The sequence below is a fragment of the Phodopus roborovskii genome, unplaced genomic scaffold (assembly GCF_943737965.1).
Source record: "Phodopus roborovskii unplaced genomic scaffold, PHOROB, whole genome shotgun sequence".
Taxonomy (NCBI): Eukaryota; Metazoa; Chordata; class Mammalia; order Rodentia; family Cricetidae; genus Phodopus; species Phodopus roborovskii.
This window is the reverse complement of record NW_026126540.1, coordinates 22629617-22643012: the sequence shown is the minus strand read 5'-3', so window position 1 is coordinate 22643012 and position 13396 is coordinate 22629617. Positions and strand designations below refer to the sequence as shown.

Below are 13396 nucleotides of genomic sequence, written 5' to 3'. Positions count from 1 at the left end.
ATCAAAGGACAACTAGGCTACCATCCACAGACCCAAAGCAGCTAGGCAACAAGGAGAACCCTCAGAAGGATGCATGGATTGCCCTAGGAAGGGGAAATAGATGAGATCTTCTAGGTAAACTGGGGACGGTGGTGCTCGAGGAATGTGTGTGTATGGAAAGGGGTGGATAGTAAAGAGGAGGTGATGGGGGATGAGAACATGAGGGAACAGGATGGTAAACTAGGGGGAGGATCAGAGAGAGAGAGAGAGAGAGCAATGAAAGGGATATCTTGAAAGAAGGAGCTATTATGGGGTTAGGGAGAAACCTGATGCTAGGGAAATTCCCAGGAATCACAAGAATTTTCCTAGCTAAGACTCCTAGAAATATGGGAGAGTGATGGGAGATGTCATTCTGTATATGTTTCTCATACTGGTTAATGAATAAAGCACTGTTGGCCAATAGTAAAGGAACATAGGAGGGACTAGGAGACAAGGAGGAAATAGTAGTAAGGAGAATCAAGATGCAGAGTCTGGAGAAGGTATAACCACCAGCCGCCTCTCCCTGGTAAGACCACGTGGATATACGTAGAAATGGGTTAATAATTAAGGCAGAGCTAGCCGATAAGAAACTAGTAAACCTGGCCAACAGAATTATATCAAATACAGAGTCTCTGTGTGTTATTTGGGGCCGGCGCAGCAGCAGGACAAGACCAAGCGGCAGGCAGAAAAAACCCGTACTCCCTACAGGAGAGGGTGAATTTACTGGCCCTCTGTAATCGGATTGGTGACTACCCTAATTGTCATCATAGAACCGTAATTCAGTAACTGATGGAAGCAGATGCAGAGATTCATAACCAAGCACTGGCTCAACTCCTGGGAGTCCAGCTGAAGAGAGGGAGGAGGGATCACATGAGCAAGAAATCAAGATCATGATGGGAAACCCACAGAGACAGTTGACCCAAGCTCATGGGAGCTCATGGACTCTGGACCAACAACTGGGGAGCCTACATGGGACTAAACTAGGCCCTCTGTATGTGGGACAGTTGAATAGCTTGGTCTGTTTGTGGGGCTCCTGCCAGTGGGAGCAGGATCTATCCCTGGTGTATGAGCTGGCTTTTTGTAGCCCATTCCCTATGGTGAGATGCCTTGATGCAAAGGAGAGGGGCTTGGTCCTGTCTCAATTTGATGTGCCAGACTGTGTTGACTCCCCACAGCAGGCCTTACCCTTTCTTAGTGGATGAGGGATGGGAGAGGCAAGGAGAGAGGACCAGCAGAGGGAGGGGGAACTGTGGATGGTACGTAAAAAAAAAGAAAGAAAACTGCAAAAGCCAATAAACAAACAAACAAATACATAAATAAAACATGAATAGTAGAGAAAAACAAATTAACCAAACCAAATTCTCAAAATTTTAGAACAGGAAGTAAGACAGAAAAACCAAATCCGATTATAAGAAGCTACAATTATGGGGCTGGAAAGATGGCTCAGTGGTTTTGAGCACTGGCTGCACTTGCAGAAAACCTGGCCTCTAGTTCCAGGACATTAACACCCTGTTCTGTCCTACAGTGCACCAGGCATGCATTTGGTATGCATACATACATACATACATACATACATGCAGATAAAATACCTACGCATATAGATAAAACTTAGGTACTTTGCACATATGTCACACTTGTGTTGCTCGATCCTCTTGTGGGACTCCTAACAGTGGGAACAGTGGGTCTCTGATTCTTTTACTGGCTTTTGGAACCTTACCTCTCATCCTGGGTTGCCTTGCCCAGTCTTAATATACGGGGAGGTGATTAATCTAACTGCAACTTGATATGCTATGTTTTAATTATACTCATAGGAGACCTGCCCTTTTCTGGATGGAGTCAGTAAAGGAGGAGATTGGGGGGTGGGAGGGGGAGAGGACTGGGAGTGGAGAATGGAGGGAAGGCTGTAGCAGGGATATAAAATACATAATTAAAAAAAAAAATTACCAAGCCAGGTGGTGGTGGCATACACCTTTAATCACAGCACTTAGGGGGCAGAGACAGGAGTATCTCCATGAGTTCGAGGCCAGCCTAGTCTACAGAGTGAGTCCCAGGACAGGCTCCAAAGCTACTGAGAAATACTATCTCAAAAAACAAAAACATGTTTTATTTTTATTTATCTTATATGTATTTTGCCTTCGTGTACATATGTGAACACTGCATGTCTGGTGTCCAAGAAACCAGAAACGATTAGAACTGGAGTTAATAGATTCTTAACCTCTGAACCATCTCTACAGCCCCAGCAGTGACTTTGGTTTCGTTTGGTTTTCTGAACAGTTTCTCTGTGTAGCACTGGCTGTCCTGGAACTCACTGTGCAGACCAGGCTGATTCCACCTCTTGGTTGCTTGGATTAAAAGCATGCCCCAAGGGGCTGGAGAGATGGCTCAGAGGTTAAGAGCTTTGAATGTTCTTCCTGAGGACCTGGGTTCAATTCCCAGCAACCACATGGTGGCTCACAACCATCTACAATCGGATCTGGTGCCCTATTCTGGCCTCCAGAGGATACATGTAGGCAGAATGTTGTACACAGAATAAATAAATAAATCTTTAAAAAGCAGAATGCTGTATATATAATAAATAACTCTTTGTTAAAAAAAAAAGCATACACCACCACTGCCCGGGTTCATTTATGGCTGTAGAGATTACTTATCTGTTTTCTTTCCTTTTCTTTCTTCCTTCCTTTCTTTCTTTTCTTTTCTTTTCTTTTTTTTTTTTTTTTTTGAGACAGGGTTTCTCTGTGACATTTTAAATAAAATAAATTGAAAATAAATTCAATGTCCAAAAGAAATGAGGCCAATTCTGTGGTCTATCAACTTAATGGATGACAGAAAGTTCCTGAAAGTGATAGCTTGTAGACTATACTGATATATAAAAGTGTAAATTTAAAAGCACTTGCTTGCTGCTCTTGTCAAGGATGAAGTTCAATTCCCAGTACCCACAGGAAGGCTGATAAGCACCTGTAACTCAACTCCAAGGATTGAAATGTTGTCTTCTGATCTTTGTCAGTTCCTGCATGCATGTGGTACTCATAAACTCACACAGCATATACACATAGACAGAAAAATAAGTAAATAATTATCTTTTCTAAAAACCCATGGTTTGCACCTTCGGTATTATCAATACATAAAACTATATTTATATATACAATATATTATGTGCATGTATAGTAACATAAGCCAGGAAAGATTCCCAACTGGCATGTTAAAACCAATGCCTCCAGCTGACAGGGCAGCTGACCCGGAGACTTCGGAAGCAGGTACCTTGGCTAGGGATAACTGGGATAAAAATTATTGGTGGTTCTGGTTTTTCGAGACAGTATCTAGCTATGTAGCCCAGCTGATCCAGAACTTACCTTGTAGAGAAGCATGGATTATAATTTGTGTGGTTCTGTCTTAGCCTCCACAGTGTTGATATTCAGAAGATTAAGTTCTTAATTTTCTGTAAATTTATCTGCATTACTAAAACCAACTAATTCTATCTTTATGCATTTTCCTCTATTAGGCATTGCCATTTTATGCCTAATTGAGGCTGGTGGTAAATTTTTGTAATTTCAGCACGTGTGAAACTAGGTAGGAGGAGCAGAGTTCTGATAAAACTGAAGAAACAATTGCCACTAAAAATGAGAATCTCCAAATGAGTTAACCCCCCAATTTCTACCACTGATTTTTACCATTTCGTTAGCATTAGTGGTCACTGATCATGTGTATACTCATATATGTTAATAGTTTATTAGCATAGTTTTCCTCATTATGGCCCACCATATGTTGAAAAGTAAGAAGGCACTTAAGACTTTGCTTAATATTTTCTTTCTTTTTTTTCCAAGACAGGTTTCTCTATAGTTTTGGAGCCTGTTCTAGAACTAGCTCTGCAGACCAGGCTGGCCTTGAACTCACAGAGATCTGCCTGTCTCTGCCTCCTGAGTGCTGGCATTAAAGGTATGTGCCGCCACCACCTGGCTAAGACTTTGCTTATTGATAGATTATATCATCATCTCATATTATTCGGAGAACTTCCTCCAGAGAAGGTGACATTTGTTTTTTTGTTTGTTTGTTTGTTTGTTGAGACAGGGTTTCTCTGTATTGTTTTGGAGGCTGTCCTGGAACTAGCTCTGTAGACCAGGCTGCCTCTGCTTCCCAAGGGTTGAGATTAAAGGTGTGCGCCACCAATGCCAGGTGAGAAAAGAAATTAACCATGTTTGAGCTGGAGAGATGGCTCAGTGGTTAAGAAATTAATGCCTTGTCTCATAAATAGTAAAAGAACTTAAATTTTGGTATGCAAGACTCTTTCTGACACTATATTCAGTCCATTAGTTTAGAGGAAAAAGGAGTTGTTATACACATTCTCTCTCTCTCTCTCTCTCTCTCTCTCTCTCTCTCTCTCTCTCTCTCTCTCTCTCTCTCTCTCTCAGAACTTAGGCTTTAGAGAAACAGCTACAGTACCTATTGAGGCAGTCATCCCCACAGCCCTTCCTGGTGTCATCATCTGGCTTCTTACAATTACAGGTGGTAGCCTCATAACCAGAAAGTGGTTTGACATCAACGTAGACATCTTGAGAAGACAGCAAATAAAAGTTTTTGAACATATAGAATTATTTATCAAGTGTCAAGACAGGAGGAACACTGATGCTTTGAAGGCAAAAAAAAAAAAAAAAAAACACCAAAAACCAAAACCAAACCAAAACAACCAGCTTCTAAATTACTCACTTGAACGAATTTTTTTATACAGGGGGACATCTGGCTTTTTGTATAGCTAGAAGAAAAAAAAAATTGATATAGCATTTTGCTTCAAATGACAGTGTGGCATCAATCTCTAATACAGGAAGGTATCCATGTGCTGTGGTCATACAGAAATATTTGTGGGAACTTGGCATAGTAGGTCACCTCTATACTCATAACACTTGGGAAGGTGAGGCAGGGGGTCACTGTGAGCACAAGCTATATGGTAACTAATCTCAGAGTGATTTTAACCCCACAGAAAAAAGGGTGACAGAGGATTACAATTAATAAGCATTAAATAGATTATAAAAATTACCATATTTCTTTTTAAGACAGCATCTATGCAGGCTGGGATGGACTGAAATTTTCTATGTAAAACTTTTGGTTCTCCTCCTATATCCTTTTCTGAGTGCTAGGATTATAGGCTTGTATAGCATCTGAGTTACAACAACATACTTTGTTTTTTATTTGTTTGTTTTGAGACAGGGTTTCTCTGTGAAACATTCCTGGCTGTCCTGGAACTCACAGAGATTCATCTGCCTCTGTCTTCTGAGTGCTGGGATTTGAGAAGTTCACCACCAATGCCTGCTGAGAGTTTTTTTTTTTTGGTTTGTTTGTTTTGTTTTTTTAAAGTGTGCTGATGGATAACTATTGAAAAGACTCAAAGTTATTTACTTGAATAACTTAAGATTCTATTTGTTTCTATCAAAAGAAAGGAAAGGGAGTAGGAGTAAAGGTCTGTGGTATAATGCATGTTCAAACTTGCCTTAAAACCACAAAACCCTATGTACTTATATGAAAATGGAAAGATTAGCTGGCCTCTCAGCCGTCACACTCATTGGTTGGGAATCTAAGGAAAGCAATATTAAGATTTTCATTAAGGTGGTTAACCAATAAACAGACTGTGCTATTGGTGTTGATCTGGAATTCTAGCACTATGGAGATGAAAGCAGGACTGGAGGTAGTAGGCCAGGTTCAAGGCCAGCCTGGGTAATCTGAAACATTGAGGAAAGAGCTCTCATGTTTGAACTAAAGTGTGCTGCAAAAGTAACAACAATTTGAACTAAACTCCATCATTTATTAACATGTCAGCCTGGGTAATCTGAAACATTGAGGAAAGAGCTCTCATGTTTGAACTAAAGTGTGCTGCAAAAGTAACAACAATTTGAACTAAACTCCATCATTTATTAACATGTCAGCCTGGGTAATCTGAAACATTGAGGAAAGAGCTCTCATGTTTGAACTAAAGTGTGCTGCAAAAGTAACAACAATTTGAACTAAACTCCATCATTTATTAACATGTCAGGATGTATTTTATAATATTTTTTTCAGTCCATGTGGAAAGCCCCATCTCTATAATTAAAAAGGTGACAAAAAAAACTTTGTCTCAAAAGCAAAATAAAACAAAAGCAACCCCTTCAACCAAACTTAATAAAAACAAACACAAATACCCAACATATTCAAACTCTTAAGAATTCAACAGAGTCCAGATGATGGTGCACACCTTTATCCCCAGCACACCAGAGGCAGAGGCAGGCAGAACACGAAATTGGAGGACAGCCCAGTCTACACAGCGAGTTCCAGGACAGCCAGGGCTATTTAGAAACCCTGTCTACAAATAAAGAAAGAATTCAACAGAGACCACCAGAGAACAGGAGGCAGAGGAGACTGAACTGCTTTTGGTTTTTCAAAGTTTACTCTTGTTTAGAAACCATGTCTTACTATGCAGTTATAGTGTAGTAGCCTAGAACTCACCAAAACCTACTTGCTTTCGACTCCTCACTACTGGGATTAAAGATGTGTGTTACCACACCTGCCAAAGTTAACTGTTGACAACATTTTAGCTAAACTCAGAAAAACATGCTGTAAGTTATTTCATTTATATGACTACTTCTGTCTTCTAGTGGCTGTTCTCAAGATAGGGCCAGGAATTAAGGCCTGATATTTTAAGTGTTCTTGGCAGTACATCTTCATTTTCCTGAGACCTGAATGAAATAGAAATCTTATAGCACAAAATCTTTGCTACAAAAAAAACAAAAGCTCAGAATAAGAACAGAAGGTTGCCCATTGAAACAGAAACTTACTGTATTACAAAGTACGAATAAAGGCAAGTAAGGCACATTAACTATGAACGCAAATTCATTTTTCTTAGTCTCTAACACAAGGACAGGTCTCAGTATATTTTAAGATATGACAAGCTTACACTCCCTGTTCTCCAATCCTTACCACTTAAAAAGAAAACCTAGTAAAAGAGGCCTTTGTACCTGGTTGTGTTTCCACTGCCAGAGGATGTCATAGGGAAGCTGGAAATCAATTCTCTTCTGTCTTAGGTATTTTCCTGAAATAAAAACCAGTCAATTTCAACAACTATTCTGATATGCAGAACACACAAAGACAGCAAATAGTTACATGCAATATATATATGAATACACACACACACAATTTTATGTGTGGGAGGGAGGTGTACAGAGGGTTTCTCTGTACAGCCCTGGTTGTCCAGGAACTCGATCTGTAGAGCAGGGTGGCCTGGAACTCAGATTTATTTGCCTCTGCCTCCCAAGTACTGGGACTAAAGGCATGTGCCACCACTGCCTGGCTATGCAAAATATATTTTAAATGTATAGTCATCTCTAGAAAACAAATAAAGCAAAATTACAACTGAAAGTTGTATGAAAGTAAAACAGTAAGAAGTTCTTTTTGTTCTTGCAGAGGACAGAGATCACAACCATTTGTCACTCAAGTTTCATGGAGCTGATGCCCTCTTCTGACTTCTACAGACACCAGGTACACATGTGATGAACATACATGCAGGTAAAACAGTCATACCCATTAACAACATCAACAACAAAATCTCAGGGAAGGGCGGAAATCCAGACTGGCTCCTAGACGGTTTACCTGCTATCAAGACTAGACTGACTACCTGAATCCAATCCCTGGAACTCACATGCTACAAAGAGAGAACGGACTCCTACAAACTGTCCTTTGGCTTCTAGGCAGTGTAAGGAGTACGGTTTTTCCGCCTGCCGCTGGTCTTGTCCTGCCGTTGCGCCAGCCCCAAATAACACACAGAGACTATGTATTTGATATAACGCTGTTGGCCAGTTACTTGTTTCTTAACTCTGTCTTAAGTATTAACCCATTTCTATGTATTTCCACGTTGTCTTACCGGAGAGTGGGGGCTGGCAATTTTGCTTTCTCCAGACTCTCCATCTTGATCCTTCCTTACTACTTCCCCTTTCCTCCTTGCCTCCTAGTCCCTCCTATCTTTCTTTCCTATTGGCCAACAGTGCTTAATTCATTAACCAGTATGAGAAACATATATACATAATGGCATCTCCCATTATCTCCTCTTTTCTGTCTAAATAAAAAGGTTTTTAACCTTAACATAGCAAAATATATCACATAACAGTTATCAAATAAGAATCACAGTTAACAATATTTAGTCCATTAACATTTAGCAAGATTTGAAGAAAATATTCCATCATTTATCCTGTGAGTCTAAATTCCTATATGTAACTTATCTTTAATCCTAAGGAAAACTATAACTGTCTGTCTTCAATTCTTTTAAAGACCCAGAAGGTTAATATATAAATTTTAGAAATGACAGAGACAACTCATTGCCTGGTAAGTCATCGAAAGTTTTGTAATCTTCCATCTTTAGCCCATAGGCCATAGTATGTCTAGCAGACTCTTTAGTAAAATAGGAAAGTTTAAACTGTCTTTTTGTATTGGCAGTTTGTCAGTAATTTTTTTCTGTGTCCTGTAGACTGTCTGGCAGACTCTTCCATGAAGCAGGAACGCTGTAGCAATGTCCATCTTGAATCAGCAGTCACTTTTCTGTGGGTGCTGCATGTTCAGTTTATACAGCATAAAGTCAAACAGTCCAGACCAGAGCAGTATCTTGTCCAAATGGCTAGTCTTGCCATATTGGAAGTAAACTGCACAACGAGTCCATCTTCCTTTCTGACCCAGGTGGTGTTGCCAGGAGCATTTATGTCTCACTGTCAAGAAAAACCCTAAACCATTTTAAATGCCATATTCTGTAGGTCTTTGAAAGGTTTGAAGAATGCCTATTTATCTCAAATACATCTCTGTATATCTAGAAAACCTAACTCATTTAGCTGTAAGTTTTGACTATTATAGGTAACTATCTAAAATCTGTACTAAATTATACATTACATTTTAAGTGAGTTATATAAACACAATACCTAAACAAAAGGAGAATATACACATCACAAAATTGACCTTAAATTTGTATCAATAAATGAAATGTTGGTCAATAGGAAAGGAAGATAGGAGGGACTAGGAGACAAGGAGGAAAGAAGGGGTAGTAAGCAGGAGTCAGCATGGAGAGACTGGGAAGACCAGACGCTGGCCCCACTGCCCAGTAAGGAGACCACGTGGAAATACATAGATTAGCAGAAATGGGTTAATACTTAATACAGAGCTAGCCAATAAGAAACTAGTACCTGGACAACAGAATTATATCTAATACAGAGTCTCAGTGTGTTAATTGGGGCTGGCGCGGCAGCGGGACAAGACCAGTAGCGGGCAGAAAAACCTTACTCCTTACAAGGGAGCACACAAAATTAAACAACACAATAGAAAGATAATGAAAGGGGACATCCTTGAATTTACATAACTGAAGAACACATGTTATCTGGTGTGATGGTTTCCAGAATCCATGGAGGAAGAAGAACCAGCTCCTCAAAGACTGCCTCTGATTTTAAAATTTTGTTTTGTTTTTAGAGACAGGATCTTTCTTCATAGCCCTGGCTGTTCTGAAATTCAGAGATCCACTGCCTCTACCTCCTTAGGATTAAGGCCACCATGTCTGGTTCCTCTGACTTTTAGATGCTCACTGGGGCATGTGCACCGGACTCAGGAACACACTTCACATATACAAACACACCACACAGACATACAAAACAGTTTAAAAGGGGAGGGGGAAGGGGAGGAAGAGAACACACAGGCAGCTGGGGAGATGGCGCAGTCAGTGGTTAAGACTGCCCTCCCTAGATGACCTGAATTTGGTTCTGAGTACCCAGGGTGGGTGGGTCACAATTGCCTGTGACTCCAGGTTCACAAGATCTGACAGCTTTTCCTGGCTGCTGAACATGAAATATATTCACACAGACACAAACACGTATATGATAACAAAAAAAAAAAAAAAAAAAATAGCAAGTCTTTATGGGTGGTGGCAGCACATGACTTTAATCCCCGAATTTGGGAAGCAGAGGCAGACAGATCTTTGAGTTTGAGGCCAGCCTGGTCTACAAAATGAATTCCAGGACAGCCAGGGCCATACAAAGGGAGGGGGGAGGGAGGGAAGTACATGAGAATTGAAGATCCTATTAACTTTTTATTCACATATGGAACTACTAATCCCCCCCTTTTAAATATATTAATTTCTTTATCAATTCTTTGGGATTTCACATCAGGCACCCCAATCCCATTTATTTACCAGTTCTACCCTTGTAGACTGCCAAACAACCCCCCCATCCAAACAAAACAAAAACACCCGTTCACTCCTCCATATTTTCTGCCTCTCCATCACATATTCACTTGTAGTGGCCTTGAGAGCTGTGGTGTGTCATGAAAGATACCCTTCTGCTCAAACAGCTTTACTTGTAAATGTTCCTTGCAATGCGTTGTTGGTGTGGTTCTGGTACACCACCAATACTGGAACCTCACCAGAACTAGGACACCCTATTGCTGCCAGGAGTCATGGAGAGCCTGTGATTACGGTCCTGCAGCACTGGTCACTTCACAGCTCCAGTATGTCACAGTTGGGGTTGGTCAGCTCAAAACCCTAGTGGTGGCTGGGTTAGTTAATCTGGGACTATACTGGTACTGCCTCTCTCAGGAAGGGTCAAGGCCAGATCTCTGCTGCCGAGGCCACAAGGGCCAGCTCTCCTATGGCCCCTATGATAACAAAGAGGCCAGCACAGAACCAGGCTGCAAGCAGGGTCATGGACCCAGACATGATCCTCAGCTGCAGTTCATGCTGGATGTGATGCACCATGGCCTCATGAGGTTAGTATAGTCCTGGTAGCAGGCCCAGATACCATATAGCTCCAGGTGGCATCCTATTCCTCATAGCAGTCACATCTTCAGATCCATTTCTCTCCACAGCACACACCATTCTGCTTCCCTTCTCTCCCATTTCTCCACCAAATGTGTGTTCATTGGAGTGGAACCTGTTGGCTTTTTTTGGGTTTTTGTGGTGGCTGTCCTGAAGCTCACCAGGCTGGTCTTGAACTCAGAGATCTACCTGGCCCTGCCTCTCAAGTGCTGGGATTAAAGGAGTGGGCCACCACTACCACCACCCATTTGGAAAGACCACTTTCAAAGTTCCTCTTTACCTTAAGGTGTCTTTTCCAACTTCTTTACTCTATATGATCTACTGTCCTTTCAACCTCCTTGACCAAGACTTAACTTTTTTTGTTTGATGATCTATATTTTCCTGTTTTGTATTAGGCTATTTGTGCTTTTATTTGTTCCTAGACCAGCAGTTCTGACTTGAATAGTGCTCTGTTGACTCCAGTGGATGTGAAAGGTCAAAACTACTTCAATAATATTATGGAGTTGTTACACACTTTTTCATTACACTGATACTGACACCAATTATGTAAAAGCAATATTGAGTAAAACTGATTACACTATATCCCATAATGATCTCTGGCTCCTCCCTCCTTTGCCCCTTAAGTGCTGGGATTTCATGTAGATGCAGCCAAGGTCCAGCTACTGGTTATTTTCATCACCTTGCTTTTTTCTTTCATTCAAGATAAAGTCTCTCTTTAGCTCAAGTTGGAAGGCAACTAGCTATGTAGCTGAAGATGAATTTGAACCTCTGACCTTCCTGAATGGACCACATAACTGGATTTTAGCAGCTCAATTGCTAATACTTAACATTTTTTTTAAATTAAAAAGATTATTTTATTTGCCTCTGTATATGTATTGTTTTTGAGACAGGGTCTCTTAATGTAGCCTGGCTGTTCTGGAACTTGATATGTAGACAAAGCTATCCTCAAACTCAAGAGATCTGCCTGTTTCTGTCTCTCAAGTATTGGTATTAAAGGCATGTGCTCCCATGTCTGACTATATGCTTTTGTGAGTCTGAGTGTGTGTCATGTGTGTACCAATACCTGAAGAGCCAAAAGAGGGTGTCGAATCTCCTGGAGCTGGCATTACAGAGAGCTGTGACCCATCTGACACAGGTGCAGGGAACTGAACTCCTATCCTCAGGAAGCATTCTTAAACTCTGAGCCATCTCTCCAGCCACTAACTACTTATACTTAAAACTTTTATTTTCATTAAGAGCCTCCCACTACACCTACCTAGTGTGTGATGTTTGTGAACACACCCCATAGTGCATGTGTGGAGGTCAGAGTTCTACTCACAGAATCAGTTCTCTACTTTAACCATGTAGGTAGGTCCTGCATATTGAACTAAAGTCATCCATCAGATTTGGGCGCAAGTGCTTTTAGTAGCTAAGCCATCTCCCTAGATTCTGCTCCCCCCGAACACCCAGACAGGGTTTCTCTGTGTAGCCCTGGCTGTCCTGGAACAAGTCATATAGACCAGGCTGGTCTCGAACTCAGAGAGATCCTCCTGCTTCTGCCTCTGGAGTTCTGAGATTAAAGGCTGCGCCACCACTGCTTGGCTCCTGCTGACTTTCAATACTGAGAGTAACTACAAAATTTTTAAGTCTAGAGTGGTCCTAAGAAGAGGGACCCTGTTTGTTTGAACAGGGTCTCACTATGTAGTCCTAGAACTTACCATGTAGACCAAGTTGGCCTTGAACTCACAGAAATTTGCCCACCTCTGCTTCATGAGTGTGAAATTAAAGGCATGAACCACCATGCCTGGATTTACTCTTTTGTCTGTTTTTTGAGATAGAGACAACTAACTTTTTATGAGAACATTCAATTCTATTATTTGCCAGTAATACATGTTTTCTCTAGAAAACGTAGAGAGACAGACAGAAAGGTTCTGAAGTTCTTTAAAAAATGATTTTCTTTACAGGTAAGGAATCATTTACATCTACTCAAACTGATCTGAAAAGCAGAATTCTGCTCAGTCCCAACCTCACATTTTCATAGGATCAAGTCTCTAGAGCTGATGCAAGGCTTCCTTAGAAGTACTTACATTGCTCTCAGTCTAATGTATGCAATGATGACAACTGGAGAGAAAAGATGTGTCCATGTGACTGTTAGGAGTATAAAATTACCTACATGGAAGATGTTCCATTACAACATGAGTAAGAATTGAGCTGTTAAATATTAGGAGATGAAGTGGATGATGTTTACCTCATTCAAGCTTATGGATTGCATTCTTGGTCTTGAACTACTCAACATGTGTTCAACTTTTTCTCAGCAAAATCTACAATAGTCAGAATGGAATACAATTTCTCCCAGATAGAGATGAAACGCAAAGTAGTGATGGCTCAATCAAAATGGGAGTCAGCAGAATATACTGAAAGCCTTAGAGGTATGTGAAAGTATATTAAATTAGCAGTGGTTGTGGCACATGCCTTTATCTCAGCTCTTGGGAGGCAGAGGCAGGCAGATTCCTATAGATTTCTAGGCCAGCCATGACTACATAATGAGACCCTATCTCAAAACAAAGAATAAGACAAAAAACAAAACAAAACAATGGTCAC

The 13396-nt window shown here is 40.8% G+C and overlaps 1 protein-coding gene across 9 annotated transcripts in view; it reads right to left on the bottom strand.

Moving 5' to 3' along the window:
* The window catches only part of Ash1l (ASH1 like histone lysine methyltransferase), a 146711-nt gene that overhangs the window by 43864 nt on the left and 89451 nt on the right, over positions 1–13396 (bottom strand). For all 9 annotated transcript variants that reach the window (XR_007835411.1, XR_007835410.1, XR_007835412.1 and 6 more), the window contains exons 8-10: positions 6996–7069; positions 4720–4765; positions 4456–4564 (exon numbers count right to left, since the gene is read on the bottom strand). Coding sequence is in view for 6 of the 9 variants with exons in the window: in XM_051198831.1 (XP_051054788.1) it covers positions 4456–4564; positions 4720–4765; positions 6996–7069 (229 nt within the window). In the remaining 3 variants the exon portion in view is untranslated. The remainder of the gene's footprint in view (positions 1–4455; positions 4565–4719; positions 4766–6995; positions 7070–13396) is intronic.